The sequence below is a fragment of the Pongo pygmaeus genome, chromosome 9 (assembly GCF_028885625.2).
Source record: "Pongo pygmaeus isolate AG05252 chromosome 9, NHGRI_mPonPyg2-v2.0_pri, whole genome shotgun sequence".
Classification (NCBI taxonomy): Eukaryota; Metazoa; Chordata; class Mammalia; order Primates; family Hominidae; genus Pongo; species Pongo pygmaeus.
The window spans coordinates 1,371,598-1,388,446 of NC_072382.2; the positions used below are offsets into that span (position 1 = coordinate 1,371,598).

At 66.0% G+C, this 16,849-nt stretch overlaps 1 protein-coding gene across 16 annotated transcripts in view; it reads left to right on the forward strand.

Annotated features, from left to right (window-relative positions):
- BRSK2 (BR serine/threonine kinase 2) overlaps positions 1-16,849 on the forward strand; it is a 78,269-nt gene that overhangs the window by 43,143 nt on the left and 18,277 nt on the right. For 6 of the 16 annotated variants that reach the window (XM_054437792.2, XM_054437783.2, XM_054437784.2 and 3 more), the window contains exons 3-15: positions 2,007-2,092; positions 4,557-4,697; positions 6,660-6,776; positions 7,274-7,307; positions 7,503-7,571; positions 7,655-7,801; positions 9,113-9,144; positions 9,443-9,607; positions 9,720-9,817; positions 9,906-10,056; positions 14,047-14,107; positions 14,847-15,054; positions 15,654-15,702. In XM_054437792.2, coding sequence (XP_054293767.1) covers positions 2,007-2,092; positions 4,557-4,697; positions 6,660-6,776; positions 7,274-7,307; positions 7,503-7,571; positions 7,655-7,801; positions 9,113-9,144; positions 9,443-9,607; positions 9,720-9,817; positions 9,906-10,056; positions 14,047-14,107; positions 14,847-15,054; positions 15,654-15,702 — 1,358 coding nt within the window. Of the gene's footprint in view, positions 1-2,006; positions 2,093-4,556; positions 4,698-6,659; positions 6,777-7,273; positions 7,308-7,502; positions 7,572-7,654; positions 7,802-9,112; positions 9,145-9,442; positions 9,608-9,719; positions 9,818-9,905; positions 10,057-12,060; positions 12,127-14,046; positions 14,108-14,480; positions 15,055-15,653; positions 15,703-16,849 lie in introns of all 16 variants that reach the window. The other 10 variants (XM_054437776.2, XM_054437780.2, XM_054437777.2 and 7 more) reach the window with 3 other exon arrangements.

A 16,849-nucleotide genomic window follows, 5' to 3' on the forward strand; every position in this document is an offset into this window, starting at 1 on the left:
CACCCCTGCTGGCCCCCTGGCAGGGCGCCTTTACCCTTGCTCCTCCTCTCCAGCCCTGCTCACCTTTCTCCTGCCTCCAAGCAGAGTGGGCACCCCTGAGGGAACAGGCCACAGCTGGGCAGTTCAGTTGCTGCATGGACCTGCTGTGCTAGCAGGCAGGGCCTCAGTGTCCCCAGCTAGAATGGAGAGGAGGCCCCTGCTTCAGAGCACCCCTCTACTACCAGGGCCCAGCTTGGCAGAGGGGAGCCCCACCTCCCTCCTCCACTGGGGCCTGGCCTCCGTCGGCTCCATGTGGTGGTGTCTGGTCACTGTGGGGACCGGGCAGGCCCCCTGGGTGGAGGGGTCCTGGGCTCTGACCCACTTCTCAGTGGGGAGGGGGCTGTCCTGGCTGCTGGGAAGCCTGACCCTGGGTGTAGAGAAAGACTGTGGCTCCCAGCTGCTCTGGGTCCCGCCCACAGTGGGACCTGGGCTGGCAGTGTGGGACCCTCCCAGCACCGGGGCCGGCCGAGCCCCATGCCCTCCCTTTCCCTCCATTCACTCCTTTGCATGCAGGGCTTCAGGGCTTCGGGTGGGGCAGGACACGGGGACGGGGACAGTGGGAGTAGCTGAGAGAGGGGAGGCTTGTGGAAGCTGCTGGTGGTTGGGGACTGTGACATGTTGAGCACCCCCCAGCTTCTGGGGGTGTGGAGGAATTAACCAGACTAAACTGGGGAGGCCTGGGGACTCTACGGAGAGGTAGGGGCGTGTTAAGGGCTGCTGATGGCTGCCTGGGTGGGGCTGGTAGGGTCCCACCCTATCTTGGAGGAGAAACAGTGGCCCTGGGATTGACGGGGCCAGGACAGCGCCTGGCAGAGAGACCCAGTGTGGGGCGTAGCTGGGGAGAGTCCCATGCTGAATTTGGGAGGTGCGTGTGAGCCCCAAGTAAAGGAGGGTCTGGGGATGCGGGGAGGGGAGGTGTCCCTGTCACCTGCAGGCACCGTGCACAGATGCCCACCTGGGAGGGAAGGGCTTGGGGACAGGCTAGCCAACTCACCAGGGCTGGGACCCCATCAGAAGACTGGCCCCAGCTCCAAAGCCTCGTCCACACTGGCTCCTGAGTGCTGGGACCCCAGGCTGTGGCCTCGGCTGGCCCCACCACTGACACGGCGACTCCTCTGCTGGGCGGAGCACCAGCTGCCCGTGGCCAGGCTTGCATGTCTGAGGGAGGGGGCCCTGCCCTTACCTCGGAGCAGGACTGGTTGTCCTGAGTCAGGTGCCCTCCAGGGTCACTTCTGCCTCTCCCTGGGGCCCTCCCCACTTGGGGGACAGTACCAGCTGGGAGCCTGTGGATGGCGGGCACGTGCCCTGCCCATGGCCTGCACACCCACTCTATGCCCCACACACACAGGATGCCTGCCCCCACCTCATGCTAGTCCTGAGCCCACAGAGGCCTGTCCCGGCCCCTCCTGTGAGGCCTCCACTGTGAGGAAAGACGGAGCCCAGGCACAGCCTGCCTGGAAGGGCCCTCCATCCGACTGTCTGGGAGCCTGGGAGGCCTTGTCTCCAGCAGCTCCAGGCCCCATTCCTGAGGCTGGGCTCACAGAGAGGCCCGGGCTGCCTGCCTTCCTGGGCAGGGTGGGGAGGGGCCCTCCTGCTCCAGGGGCCCCCAGTCCTCAGCCCTACAGGCTGGTGACAGCCCGGGGGCCTGGGCTCTCTCCACTGAAGCCCCTGCCCTCTGCCCTCTCCACCAGCCAAGGCCCCGGCTGAGCAGCCCACATCCCTGCATCCCCCAGAGCTGGCACCAAAGGCCCCTGTGTCCCCCAGAGCTGGCATCAAAGGCCCCTGCGTCCCCCACAGCTGGTACCAAAGGCCCCTGCGTCCCCCACAGCTGGCACCAAAGGCCCCTGCGTCCCTCACAGCTGGCACCAAAGGCCCCTGCGTCCCCCACAGCTGGCACCAAAGGCAGTGTCTGTGGGAAGCGATGCGTGCCCCAGCCCTGTGAGCGTGACGTGCTCTCTCCCATGCAGGTGGAGCGGGAGATCGCGATCCTGAAGCTCATCGAGCACCCCCACGTCCTAAAGCTGCACGACGTTTATGAAAACAAAAAATATTTGTAGGTATTGCTGGGTCTGAAGAGCTGGGGTGGCGGAGGTGGTGGCTGTCACTGCAGGGGTGGGTGTCCGGGGCTTGGGGAGCACAGGGGCTGGAGGCCAGGGGCTCCTGCTGCATCCCAGCAGCCCTGGCCCTGCCAGCATGAACACCTGCCTGGGTAGGGTCTCAGCCCAGGCCGCTGTGGTCTCTGCTTCTTGACCAGACCGGAGACTTGCCCTGTGGAGGCTCGCAGAGCCACCAGCCTAAGGCCGGCAAGGGAGAACAGGGCCTTCTGGAGGGGGAATAGGAGTTTCAGGGTAAGGGGCAGGAGCACCTGGCCCTCCCCACATGGCCATGCTGAGCCTCCTGGCCTCTGTCCAGGACTTCCCCAGCCCCCCTGAGCCACGTCTCTATCCCTGAGGCTCCCTCACACGAGGCACAGCCACCAGGATCCCGCCCTGGCTGGACCCTGGCTGCCGAGTGTGGCTGACCGTGTCACCTCCACAGCTGCTGAGGCCAGCAGAAATCCCCACCCTGTCCCAGGCATGCCTGGCTGTGAACCCCATCCCCCTACACACAGCCTCAGGGAGCTCCTGGGAGTGGGCACAGTGGGCACTCACGGCAGTCTCCTCTGTGTGCTCTGATGGGGCTTTCCCACGGATGAGGGGCTGCTGCCCGAGGGCTGTCTGGCCTTGAGCCCCATCTGACCCTCGCTGGTTCCAGGGCGGCGGCGTGACCTGCCAGGTGATCCCAGCCAGGCGTCTCTGAGGCATCAGGCACTGAGGGAGCAGGGAACATACAGGGCTGGGCTGGGGGCTGCCCTCAGGGTGAGCTGGCTGAGGGCCTGGCTGAACCCAGCAGCTCCCCTTCCCCCAGCAGCGACGTCCGTGCTCGCTCTGGCCTGAGTTTCTGCATTCTCGTGGGGAGCATGTGCAGGAGGCCATCTCGTGTGTAGCTGGGGAGAGGAAACCCAGGGGTGGGGTGTGGGGAGTCTGCCTGCCCCACCGTGAGCAGAGGCTGAGAAACTGTCACCAGAGGCCTGGGGGGGCAGGGGTGGTCCTGGCCCTGATGCTGGCGAGGTGGACTGTGACGAGGGGCACGGCTTCCTCATTGTGACACAGTGCCAGTGCAGCAGGGTCCTGGGGAGGACTTCTCGGAGGGGCGGGCACAGCAGGCCAAGGCCCAAGAACAGGAAAGAGCCCAGGAGGTGGGCACGGCCGGGCTCACAGCTTCTCCCGAGGTCTGGCCCTGGGTGTTGTCCCACCCCCTCTGGACACCGTGTGGCCTATGCTGAGCCTTGGGCCTGGCCACTCCCTGCCCAGAATCCCACCCTGTGGCCCCCACCACCTTCCCCTGCCCTGGGGGGGGCTTCACAACTTCCCCTGCCCTGGGGGGGGGCTTCACACCTTCCCCTGCCCTGGGGGGGGCTTCACACCTTCCCCTGCCCTGGGGGGGCTTCACACCTTCCCCTGCCCTGGGGGGGGGCTTCACACCTTCCGCTGCCCTGGGGGGGGCTTCACACCTTCCCCTGCCCTGCCCTGGGGGGGGGCTTCACACCTTCCCCTGCCCTGGTGGGGGGGGGGCTTCACACCTTCCCCTGCCCTGGGGGCTTCACCATTACCTCTGCTCCCATCCCCACACTGGGCCCTTGACTCCTGCCAAAACCAGCTCCTGGGACAGCCAGTCATCCCAGTCCACATGGCAGCTCTAAGCATGCACCAAGGTGCCACCCCCTTGGCCTGTACAGCCCCCCTACATCACCACAGCCACACCCGGGGCCACCACCCTCACAGGCCTCCCCCCAGGAGCTGGTTCAGCCTGGGTGGAGTGGCTCCCAGGCAGCTGCATCCAGCGTCCCACGGGCCTCTCACCAGGAACCAGCCTCTCAGGACCCTCCATGTGGCTTAGACCCCACGGGGGCAGTGCTGGGAGCCTACCAGGGCAGGAAGGGGAGGGCCATGCCAACCTTTTCCTCACCCCCTCCCCCTGGCCTTCACACCTCCTGCTCCCCCCACAGAGGCCCAGGCAGTCCCTGGGCCCCTAGATGGCGGCTGCGTGGTCTCCCTGCTCGGTGCCCGTGCCACTGAGGACCACAGGCTGTGAGGGCCAGAGCAGGCAGGGCAGAGTCCCGAGGCCACCCCATGCGCCGAGCCTCGGCCCCAGCACCCGCCACACTCAGCCTGCGGGTTCCAAACCCTCCCTGGCGGCTGTGCCCCCAGAACCATCCCTTCACCCGCCCCTCCACCCTCACCCAACCCCACCCCAACCCAGGCTCCTTGCAGACTCATTTGAGGTCCACCCCCAGGAGCCCAGATGGTTTGAGATCCACCATAGTCAGGGCTCCTCTCAGCTGCCCCCGCAGCCAGCGGGAGGATGGGGGTGGCCTGCAAAGAGGCTGGGCCAGGAGGCGGCTGTGGGAGGCCCTGGGATGAGAAGGGGCGGCGGGCAGCCACAGCTGGGCGCACTGGTGGCCCCATCTCCTGCAGGTACCTGGTGCTAGAACACGTGTCAGGTGGTGAGCTCTTCGACTACCTGGTGAAGAAGGGGAGACTGACGCCTAAGGAGGCTCGGAAGTTCTTCCGGCAGATCATCTCCGCGCTGGATTTCTGCCACAGCCACTCCATATGGTGAGCCCCACCCCCCAGGGACCCCCAACCCCAGTGCACTACCACAGATGCCCCCTGTGCCCCAAGGACTACACCCCCTATGGTGCTATTCCGAGGTACACCATGCCCCCCATTAGCTGCCCCTCAAGTGCACCGTCCCCCCCATTAGCTGCCCCTCAAGTGCACCGTCCCCCCATTAGCTGCCCCTCAAGTGCACTGTCCCCCCCATTAGCTGCCCCTCAAGTGCACTGTCCCCCCGTTAGTAGCTCCTGAAGTACACCATCCCGCTCCTCATTAGCTGCCCCTCAAGTGCACCATCCCCCCATTAGCTACCCCTCAAGTGCACCATCCCCTCCCCACCATTAGCTGCCCCTCAAGTGCACTGTCCCCCACGTTAGCTGCCCCTCAAGTGTACCATCCCCTCCCCCCATTAGCGGCCCCTCAAGTGCACCGTCCCCCCCATGAGCTGCCCCTCAAGTGCACCGTCCCCCCCATTAGCTACCCCTCAAGTGCACCGTCCACCCCATTAGTGGCCCCTCAAGTGCACCGTCCCCCCATTAGCTGCCCCTCAAGTGCACCATCCCTCCCCCCCATTAGCTGCCCCTCAAGTGCACCGTCCACCCCATTAGCGGCCCCTCAAGTGCACCATCCCCCCATTAGCTACCCCTCAAGTGCACCGTACCCTCCCCCCCACTAGCTACCCCTCAAGTGCACTGTATCCTCCCCCCCATTAGCGGCCCCTCAAGTGCACCGTACCCTCCCCCTCATTAGCTGGCCCTCAAGTGCACTGTCCCCCCCATTAGCTGCCCCTCAAGTGCACCATCCCATTAGCTGCCCCTCAAGTGCACCGTCCCCCCATTAACTACCCCTCAAGTGCACCATCCCCCCCATTAACTACCCCTCAAGTGCACTGTCCCCCACGTTAGCTGCCCCTCAAGTGCACCATCCCCTCCCCCCATTAGCGGCCCCTCAAGTGCACCATCCCCCCCATTAGCTGTCCCTCAAGTGCACCATCCCCTCCCCCCCATTAGCTGCCCCTCAAGTGCACCGTCCTCCCCCCCATTAGCTGCCCCTCAAGTGCACCGTACCCTCCCCCCCACTAGCTACCCCTCAAGTGCACTGTATCCTCCCCCCCATTAGCGGCCCCTCAAGTGCACCATCCCCCCCATTAGCTACCCCTCAAGTGCACCGTATCCTCCCCCCAATTAGCAGCCCCTCAAGTGCACCGTCCCCCCCATTAGCTACCCCTCAAGTGCACCGTTCCCTCCATTAGCTGCCCCTCAGGTGCACCATTCCCTCCCCCCCATTAGCTACCCCTCAAGTGCACTGTCCCCTAGCAGGAGCTACCTCTCAAGTGCACCATCCCCCCGATTAGCTGCCCCTCAAGTGCACCGTCCCCCCCATTAGCGGCCCCTCAAGTGCACCATCCCCCCGATTAGCTGCCCCACTAGTGCACTGTCCCCTCCTCATCAGGTGCCCCTCAAGTGCACTGTCCCCCTCCATTAGCTACCTCTCAAGTGCACCAGGTGCTTCCCTTTTCCCCCGAGGACCCCCTGTACCTCCCCTTTCCCCTGAGTGGGCAGTGTGTCGGGAAGGTTTCTGCCTGGCACCCACCCAAGCGCTCTGGGAGCCCCTCGGCCTTTCCAGGGGCCATTGCTTGCATCCCTACGCGCCTGGGGGCCCTAGGTTGGCCTAGGCCAGAGCAGGTGTGCTAGGGAGCAGGAGGGGGCAGGAAGGAGCCTGCCAGGGTGCAGAAGGACATGGCAGGAGAAACAGGGATGCCTGACCAAAGGCCGGAGCCAAAAGGAACAGGCAGGCGACTTCTGATTGGCTGCCTATGACATCACCAGGCTGGGCTGCTATTGGCCCTTCTGTGTGATTGGCGTTTGGAGAGGCAGTGGGCTCTGGGCAGGGGGTCTCCAGGGCGGGGAGGCGCTCAAGGCAGAGACCTGCCCTGTTCAGCCTCACCGCCCTCCTCCCCAGCCACAGGGATCTGAAACCTGAAAACCTCCTGCTGGACGAGAAGAACAACATCCGGATCGCAGACTTTGGCATGGCGTCCCTGCAGGTTGGCGACAGCCTGTTGGAGACCAGCTGTGGGTACGTGGCCCTCTGCACCGGGGAGAGGCTGGGGGATGGACTGGGCTGGGGGAAGAGGAGCCAGTGGGCTGAGGCCACCAGCCTGCCTGAGCCTCCCGGCACCCCACAGGCAGGCCCCCCACAATGTGCCTGAGCCTCCCAGTACCCCACAGCCTGGTGGTGGTGGGGAGACAGGCCTCCCGGCACAGTAAGGGTAGAGGTACAGCCCTGGTCCTGGCCTGCCTGGGAGTGAGGCTGGGACCCACTTACATGCCCCTCTCCTGGGGACCCCCTGGCCCCTGCCCGGCCGAGTGGGCAGACAGCCTTGGGCGCAGCAGAGACCCAGCGCCCCACCTTGATCTCCTCCCAAAAGCCTGCCTGGGGATTCAGGGAACGTGGGGGCGTCTGGCACCACAGCCCTGGAGGCCTCCTTGAGGGCCCTGCGGTGCACCGTGACCGTGGGGGGAGGGCCTGGCAGCGCCTGGAGCCCCGCCGCTGACCTCTGCCCTTGCCTGCAGGTCCCCCCACTACGCCTGCCCCGAGGTGATCCGGGTGAGTCAGCGCTGCCGCGTGCAGCTCTGTGGGTCCCAGGGTGGCGGGGACCTAACCCTGGTGGGACCCCAGCCTGCCGCACCCCCAGGTGCTGCTAGGCTGCCTGTTCCCGGGCCGACTCCCTCTGAGCCCAGGCCCGCCAAGGCCCCCGCCCTGCCCTGCGCCCCTCAACAGCCCGGGCACTGCTGTCCACAGGGGGAGAAGTACGACGGCCGGAAGGCGGACGTGTGGAGCTGCGGCGTCATCCTGTTCGCCTTGCTGGTGGTGAGACCCTGGCCCCCCCAACCCCGCCCTGGCCTCTCCCCCAACCTGCCCGCCCACGCTGACCCCCACCCGGCCGCCCGCAGGGGGCTCTGCCCTTCGACGATGACAACTTGCGGCAGCTGCTGGAGAAGGTGAAGCGGGGCGTGTTCCACATGCCGCACTTCATCCCGCCTGACTGCCAGAGTCTGCTACGGGGCATGATTGAGGTGGACGCCGCACGCCGCCTCACGGTGCGTGTCCTCGGAGCAGGGCGGCCCGAGAGTGTGGCGGGGGATGCGGGGGCGGGTGTGTGCCCGTGTGTGCACAGGTGTGTGCCCAGACGTGTGGGCACCCAGGTGTGTGGGTCGGTGCCCAGGTGTGTGGACGTGTGCACAGATGTTGGCTTGTGTTCAGGTGTGGGTGCCCAAATGTGGGCATATGCCCGTGTGTGTGCCCAGGTGAGTGTTCAAGTGTGTGTGTGCACCCAGGTGTGGGAGTGCCCAGGCGTGTGTGGGCTCATGTTCAGGTGTGTGGGTGCACAAATGTAGGCACATGCCCAGGTGTGTGTTCAAGGGTGTGGGGGTACCCAGGTGTGGACACATGCCCAGGTTCATGTGATTGGGTGGGGGCGTAGGTGTGGGCATGTGCACGTGTGAGGAGGTGTGTCCAGGTGCATATGAGCACTTGTACCAGTGTGGGGTGTGCACAAGTGTGGGGGGCTGTGTGCACATGTAGGTGAGACCTGGCTATAAGTTACACAGAAGCACGGTGCTTCCCCATCACGGCCATCCTGCCTCCAGACGCTGCTGGGGCAAGCTCCAGGCAGCGTGAATAGTTCCGCTGAGTGCCCCCGGCAGCTGTGGGGGCTGGCAAGAACCAAAGGTAGCCCCCACCTGCTGGTCCTGACCACCTCCAGGGCTGCCTGGTGTGGGGACCGCACATGTCCACTTGACAGAAGCAGGTCACACTCTGGGCTGGCCCTTCCAGGGTAGCGTTGCCCTGTTCCCAAGTGGCCACCGCCTCACACCCCATGAGCTGTCCCTGAGTCAGGGTGGAGAGAAGGGGCCGTGTGGCTGGCCGGCCTTTGCAGCCTCCTGCCTGCACCTGCACCCAGCCCTGCCCCGCCGCACAGGTGGGCCGGGTTCTCCTGGCTTCAGCTCCCTCCTGGCTGCTCCCTGCTCTCCTGCCTTGGTTCCTTCCTAGAGCCACGGAGGGGCCCAGCCCAGGCAGCACAGGCACCTGGGGCCGCCCTGGCTCCAGCTTCCCTCCCTCCCCCTCTCCCTCCGCTCCCCAGGCCCCTGCCCCTACCTGGAGCACCCCCGACTTCTTGAGGTTTGCGTTTTCTTCTCCACTTGGGAGAGGCAGGGGCAGGGGTGCTGGCCTTGAGCCTCTGGGAACGCAGCCCCCTCCCCATCCTCCTCCCCGCCTTCCCCCCACTCACTTGCTCACACCCTCTCCTGCTCTCTCCGTGCTCTCAGCGCCCCTGCCTTCCCCCTCACCTCCTAATGTGGGCTCTTTCCGTCCCTCGTCCGTACTAACTCCCTGTTTCTCTTTCCTTGTAGCTAGAGCACATTCAGAAACACATATGGTATATGTAAGTAGCTTTTCCACCCACTAATCGCCTGCTTTGCCTGTTGCTGTGGCCTGGAGGCCCTGCTAGGAAAGGCGGGGGGAGGGCGCCGGCCCAGCGCAGGCCCTGCCCTGCCTTGGCCCTTGGCCCTCCGTGGCCTGCGCTGGGTGCGGGGTGCGGGCAGGACGCAGGAGGCCTCCCCGGGCTGGGCACAGGGAGAGTGGCAGGATGAAGGGCCCCAGGTGAGGGCGGGCCTCCTACCCTCCCAGCCGCCCAGGCCCGGCTGGAGCTGATGACCGGGCGGCCTGCCCTGTGTCCACAGAGGAGGCAAGAATGAGCCGGAACCAGAGCAGCCCATTCCTCGGAAGGTGCAGATCCGCTCGCTGCCCAGCCTGGAGGACATCGACCCTGACGTACTGGACAGCATGCACTCACTGGGCTGCTTCCGAGACCGCAACAAGCTGCTGCAGGACCTGCTGTCCGAGGAGTGCGTCTGGGGCTGCTCCTGGGTGGGGCACGGGGCCTGGGGTGGGAGCGCCGCCCTGGAGGAGCCGGCGGCCCCGTGTGCCAGCGCGTCTCGCGCCTCTCGCCCGCTGTAGGCAGAACCAGGAGAAGATGATTTATTTCCTCCTCCTGGACCGGAAAGAAAGGTACCCAAGCCAGGAGGACGAGGACCTGCCCCCCCGGAACGAGATAGGTATGGGTCCAGGGGTGGCCTCCAGCCCGGCCTGCACTGCCCCACCGGGGTCCAGGGGCTATGTGGCCTGACCTTCATCTGTACTCAGACCCTCCCCGGAAGCGTGTGGACTCCCCGATGCTGAACCGGCACGGCAAGCGGCGGCCAGAGCGCAAGTCCATGGAGGTGCTCAGCGTGACGGACGGCGGCTCCCCGGTGCCTGCACGGCGGGCCATTGAGATGGCCCAGCACGGCCAGAGGTGTGTGTGCCCCGAGGCTGCTGGGCCTCTCTCCCTGGGCCCTGGCTGCGCGGCACTGCTGCCTGGCTCATCGCTGCCCCTTGGCCTGGGGTCTTGGCTGAGGCCATTGGGTGGGGCTGCATGGGCTAAACTGGGCTTAGCTGAGCTGGACTGGGCTGGGAGCTGAGCTGAGCTGGGCTGGGCTGGAATGGGCTGGAATGGGCTAAGCTGAGCTGGGCTGTGCTGTGCTGGACTGGACTGGGCTAGACTGGACTGGGCTAGGCTAAGCTGGGCTGGCATAGGCTAGGCTAAGCTAGGCTGGGCTGGGTTGGACTGGGCTAGAATAACCTGGGCTGGGCTGGACTAAACCGGACTAGACAGGGCTGAGCTGGGCTGGGCTGGTCTAGACTAGACTAGGCTGAGTTGGGCTGGCCTGAGCTGAGCTGGGCTGGTTTCGGCTGGGATAGACTGGACTTGGTTGAGCCGAGCTGGGCTGTATTGAACTACGCAGCTGAGCAGGGCTGAGTTGAATTAGGGTGGGCGAGTCTGGGCTGAGCTGGACTTGGTTCGGCTGGGCTGAGCTGGGCTAGGCTGGACTAGAATGGGCTGAGATGGATTTGACTGGGCTGAGCTGGGCAGGGCTGGGCTGGGCTGAACTGGGCTGAGCTGGGCTGAGCTGGATTTGGCTGGGCAGGGCTGAGCTGGGCTGGGCTGGGTTGAGCTGTGATATGGTCACACCATGCTCAGAGCCATCAGCCCAGCAAGCCTGTCCCCAGCAATGCTGGGCCCGGCTCTGGGTGGCAAGTGTGGTGTGTGTGGCCAAGGACATCACAGAACTCAGCAGTGATGAGCAGACCCGTGGCCGGAGGAAGGGCACCCAGCCCCTCTAGAGCCTCTGCTGGGTGGGGGCAGGGCTGGGCTGCCTGCACGAGGCCCTCAGCAAATCCTTGGAGCCGGTGTGGCCTCTTGGGGATGAGCTCAAACGTCCCTCACCAGGTGGCAGCTTCCAACACTTGGGGACAGCCCTTGGGCCCAGGAGCACACCAGGAGGTCCAGGAGCCCAGGCAGCAGTCTCTGGTCTGCCCTGTGGTCTGGGCCTCAGCACCCCAGGGCCCCCTCCTTGTAATGGGGATTTGGGGGGTGGGACAGGCAAGGCCTCTTCCTCAGGAACTTGGGGGGAACTGTGGGGAACTGTAAGGTAGCTTGGCAGCCATCAGACTAAACCTGTTCCAGCCCCAGCCCTGGCCAGAGTACTGGTGGTCCCAGTTCTGGCGGCTCCCAGGCCATGGCCCCCGGGGAGTCCTAGGCCCTCCCTGGGGTTTCAGGCTGGCCCAGCCTCCAACCTGGGGTCCCAGTCCCCAGAACCTCCTTCCCAGGGCCCAGTCAGCTGCAGCCCTGACCCCAGTACTAGGGGGCAGCAAGGGGCCCTCCTATCTACCTTCTACTGCCCTGACCGTCAGTGGCCTGCATGTCATGGGGGCACCTCAACCTGCAGCCCAGGTGCCTGCCTCCTGCCTGCCCCCGGACTCCCCTGACCCTGCAGGGCAGGCCCCACCACCCCACTTCCTGGCCCCTCCAGTCAGCGGCGTGGGAGGCCGCCCTCTCGGCCTCTGCTGCAGCTCCCAGGCCTGGCTGCCTGGGGCAGGTGTGGGATGGGCCAGGGTGTGGACCATTCCGGGGCCTCTGGAAGGCCACTAGTCCTGGCATGTCCCAGCCAGATTCCACTCCTGGCGGGGCCACCTGTACAGCCAGCAGAGACCCAGCTGCTTGGTGCTGGGCCACACGGGGCTGCTGACTGGGGATGCAGGGGTCCTGGGGGCTGGGGTGGGGACGACCAGGCCACCCTGCCCAGCAGTTACACGGTGCGGGCTTTGCTGTCTGGCCCAGCCTCCTCTCTCGCCGTCTTTGTGCGCCGGCCTCAGAGCCGCGTGGAGTTCTTATCTGGTGTGGCCCGGGCCCTGGGGGCCGACCTGTGCCCGCGTGTGGCCGTCAGTAACTGTGTTTTCTCGCTCTGTTCTGCTGTAGTAAAGCAATGTTCAGTAAAAGCCTGGATATCGCTGAGGCCCATCCCCAATTCAGCAAAGAAGACAGGTATACACCCCGACCACCCGTCCCCGCACCTCCCAGCCCCAGACACGCTGTCCTGCCTCAGGCCAGGCAGGCATACGGGCGGGTCTGGTGGCGGGCTGGGCTGCAGGGCTCCTGTTGCGGTGAAGCCGGCCAGCAAGCCAAGCAAGGGCCCTCGGGCCAGGCAGAGGCCAAGGAGGAGGGGTGGGGCTGCTGAGGCGCGGCCCACGCCTGCCTGCAAGGGACCGCACACCATGGCTTACAGGGCCTGGGGCTAGAGCCCAGCGTGGCTGCAGGCCGAGCCGCTCCTCCTGCCAGCCCCTGTGCTGTGTCCAGTGGGCCTCGGTGGCCCTGCTGCCCTTGGGGCCAGCCAGAGTTGAAGCCGAGCAGCCGTCCTGTGCCCACCTGCAGGAAGTGAGGAGGGCAGGAGGCGCCGCCGTCAAGAGGGGCCTCTACCTGGGGCCAGTTTTGCGAGCCTGGCCGGGTGGCGCCGCCCCCCAAGGCTGCACTGTGCTGGCTGCCGATCGGGCCCCTTCTCTTTGAGCCCTGGCCCCGCGCCTACCTGGGACCCTCACCTGTGTGCCCTCACCCTGCCTGCCCTGGCTGCCCTTGGCTAGCGCCGTCTCTCCTGCCCCAGCAACTGTAGCTCAGCGTTCCCAGCGGCTGCCTGGCCGGACAGGACCAGGGCTCGGCCCCTCCACCCCGGGGTTTCCAGCGCCTCTTCTGTCTTCCTCGTGCCCAGTCACGAGCTCTGGGCGGGCTCGACAGGAACTGCAGGTCCAGGGCCTCACTGGTGGCTGCTGCCCCCACGAGGGCTGTCCGCGCTCCCAGCTCAGCCCTGAAAGCTCTGGGTCCGGTCCCAGCCCTGGGTGTCATCCTGGCCCAGACAGGCTGGGTTGGGCATGGGGTCCCCGCCGCCTCCCTGTCCCTTGGCTGTGTCTGGTGAGGGAGTTGGAGGGTTGTCGCCGTGGGGCCCAGCCCCCGGGTGTCCGGGAGCCAGGTGTGTGGCCAGCGTGGCGCTCTCCACAGTCCAGGGCCTGGGCTGTGGTGTGGACCAGCGAGGCCCCTCGTGGCCGGCTGGCGGTGGGCAGGCCTGGTGGGCAATGCAGGCTGGGCTTTTACTCTTCTCTGTCCTCTTCTCTTCGGCGGCTGCCTCGGCCCCTCCCTGCATTTCCTTCCTCCAAGGATGGCAGCTGCCACTGTCTGGGCACGTGGGCGCCGGCTCGTCCGTGCAGTGTGGTGGAATGACGCACAGCCGTCCTGGTCCCTGCACGGGGGTGGCGGCCGCACACCGGAGTCTCAGCCGGGCACGCCGGGCCAGGGCCTCCCTCCTGCTGTGTGCAGGTCTCAGGCCGAGTAGGGCAGTGGTGGGACAAGGCCCCACTGTCCCTGCCAGCAGCTGCCCCAGTCTGGCCCTGCCCAGGCCTCCTGGTTGTGGACAAGGGAAGGGCCGGACGCTGACCCAGGCATCCCTCACGGGCATCTAGGGACATGGAGGACCAGGCTGCAGGCCCTGTGAGAGCTCAGCCGGGGGGGGGGCTTGGCAGATGGGAGGCTGGAGCCAGCACGAGGCCTGGAGCAGAAGGGGCTGGATACAGGAAGCTCACAGGAAGCCCCCGTCTGTCCCCTCGTCCCTCCATCCACCCCCACGCTGGATGGTCTCTTGCTGCGGCCGTCTGATGCCGTATCCTGTGCTGTGCCTGGGCTGCTGGCATGGGGTGGCCCCCACACGTGGGCTCTGATGGGGGCCCCAGTGGGGCTGTGCACAGCCAGGCGCCCTGGGCCCTCCTGAATTGACAGGGTGTGCAGCAGGACCCAGGGCCTCGAGGCTCTTGGCCCGGGCTCCAGGCCTCCTGGAGGGTTTACCTGGGGGGAGCAGAGCCCAGCGCCTGCTGCTCTGCTGCCCCCTGGCTGAGCCGTGGCCCTGTACCTTGTGACCTCCAGGTCTCGGTCCATCAGCGGTGCCTCCTCAGGCCTTTCCACCAGCCCACTCAGCAGCCCCCGGGTGAGTGACCCCCCCGCCCCCACCCAGCTCGGATGCACAGAGGCCCCAACCCTCCCAGTCAGCGTGTGCCAGGGTGGGGGCAGCCTCGCGGACCCTGGGAAGCAGCCCCAGGCACCCCCCCACGCCCAAGCTCCTGTGGCGGCTGCTGCTCTGCTAACTGCACGCTCTTTTGTTTTGTTTTGTTTGTTTTCTTGTGTGTCACTTGTTTTCTTTTGTGGCGAACCCTCCTGCCCATGCCTGCCTGCCTGCCTCCTCACCCTCCCACTCCCGCCTGCTTCTTTCTGGTCCTTCTGTGCCGTGTGCATGCGGGGGACTGGGGTGCATGTGCCGCGCGGCTGCCCCCACCTCGCTTGCTCCCTGCGCCTCCCTGTAGCCTATTAGGAAGCTTGTCCTGCCCCCACCGCCCCCCGAGCTGCCCTTCGTGGCCCGCCCCCTGGCCACCTCCACGGAGCCCGAAGCTTGTGGGAGCGCCTCGAGGCCTGGACACGTCCTCCCTCCACAGGCCGCCCCGCGGCCCGACCCCAAGACCCAGACCTTGCCGTGCAAGGCCAAGCTGACCGACAAGCCTCTGCAGGGCACCAAGTCCAACCCCTTCCCGGCCAGCACCCCGGCCCGGCCTCCCGCCACTGGCCTTTGTCCCCAGCTGGCACCACCCCTGGGCCCGCCTGCCCTGCGGGTGCCCCCACGGCCCCCACCCGCCGGGATTGAACCAAACACCAAATCTGTCCCCACCATACAGGTGACCCCTCACCCCTCACCAAGGGGCAGTCCCCTCCCCACCCCCAAGGGGACACCTGTCCACACGCCAAAGGAGAGCCCGGCTGGCACGCCCAACCCCACGCCCCCGTCCAGCCCCAGCGTCGGAGGGGTGCCCTGGAGGGCGCGGCTCAACTCCATCAAGAACAGCTTTCTGGGCTCACCCCGCTTCCACCGCCGGAAACTGCAAGGTGAGTGTCTGCCCGGAGGCGCCATAGTGGGGCTGGGAGAGAGCAGAGGCTGCCTGGGGGAGGGCCCCGCCCCCCGCCCCCCGCCCCCCGCCCCCACCCAGCAGTGCCAGACCAGTCTGCAGGGCCTGCAGCTGCAGGGGTGGCCTGGGCCTGCCCATGGCTCACTGTCCCGAAAGCGCCTAGCAGCAGCCTATGTCCTACCTGTTGCACAGGCTGGTATCCCTCCAGACATTCTGTGTTCCTGAGTCTACCCACTCCGTGTTCTGGGGCCAGGCACACAGCAAGGAGAGCTGGCCACCGAGGGGGCACTGCCAGTCAGGAGGCCCCATGTGTGGGGCACTGAGGGCCAGCCAGTGCTGCTGGAGAAGGCACAGCCGACTTCAGCACCAGAGGCGGGGACAGCTCCCCTTAGCCCGGGGGCGCCATGGCTGGTGGACCTCTAAGGTGGCAGGAGCTGGGGTGGGCCAGTGCCCCTGGGGGGCTGTCCCAGTGTGTGTGGGTGGACTCCTGATGACCCTGACCTCAGCACAAGGTGGCCGGGGCAGGGGAAGGATGGAGCGGTCACCACACCTTCCCTCCTGTTCATCCTGTGTGCACAGTTCCGACGCCGGAGGAGATGTCCAACCTGACCCCAGAGTCATCCCCAGAGTAAGTGGACCCTGCTGGAGGCCTCCTGGTACATGACACCAGGCTGGCCGGGAGAGGGGCATGGAACCCTTCCCCTATGGCCAACGGGGTGCTCCTTCTCCACGTGGCCCCACCTCCCACTGCAGGCAGGCCCGTCTCGGCCACTGAGTCTCTGAAGTTCGAATTCTCGGCTGTGAGGGGAAGGCCAGCCAGGGGAGGAGCCCCCAGCCCTGTTGAGAAGCTTCAGGCCTTGGGAGAGCCTGGGGTTGGCTGGAGGCGAGAAGGGGGGTACACTGGGCAGAGTGTCCCTAGGGCCTGAGCTCGCCAAGGGCAGAGACTGGGTCGCTCAGGTCTCAAGGAGAAAGCAGCCCGTGTTAAGAACAAAGGGGCAGCAGGCCTGGTGGGAACACGTGTGCAGGGGCGGAGCAGAGCAGCCAAGCTGAGGTCTGGCCTCGCTGCCTTTCTGAGCCGTGAGAGGTGCCACTGCAGAGACTCTACAGCGCCCAGGTGCTGAGATGCCCTGGGGGCCGCTGTGACCGGTGTCTGGACAAAGATGTCCCCAGAGAGACCCCTTCCCAGTGCCCAGGCCCTCTCCCTCCCCTCCATGATGGCCTTAGTCACTGTGCAGTGTCTCAGAGACCAGGCGACTGGTGGTGTACATGTATGAGCCTGCAGCGTGACCCCAGGCTGCTGCAGAGAGCGGCGGCCAGGCTGGAGTCACTTCACAGGAGACCCTGGGAAATGAAGGTGTGGCCAGCTGTGGACTGAGTAAGAGAAGAACCTTCATCCTGCTGCTGGCTTTAAACCAGGGGCCCCTGTGGAAACTGCTCAGTGCTAAGCCCCAGGAGCAGCATCTGCAGTCTGTGCCAGGATCCCACCCCAGTGGCCTTTCTGCACCGATCAGGTGGCCCTTCCAGCTGGGTGCCCAGGTCGGAGGTGTGTAGGTATCATCACAAGCCCAGATGCACAGGGCTCAGCAGACTTGGGAACCCTCCGCCTAGGCCCTGACATTGCCGTTTCTGCTGCTACCAAAAGCCTTCATGAACAGACTCATAATTATCTTCCTCAGAGAAGGTGGAAAACATCAAAGCCGCGAAGGTGGCTTTGATGCCACTGCGGCTGCCTGCGCTTCTCCCCTCCCCCATCTTGAGATGGCCTGGAGACCCTG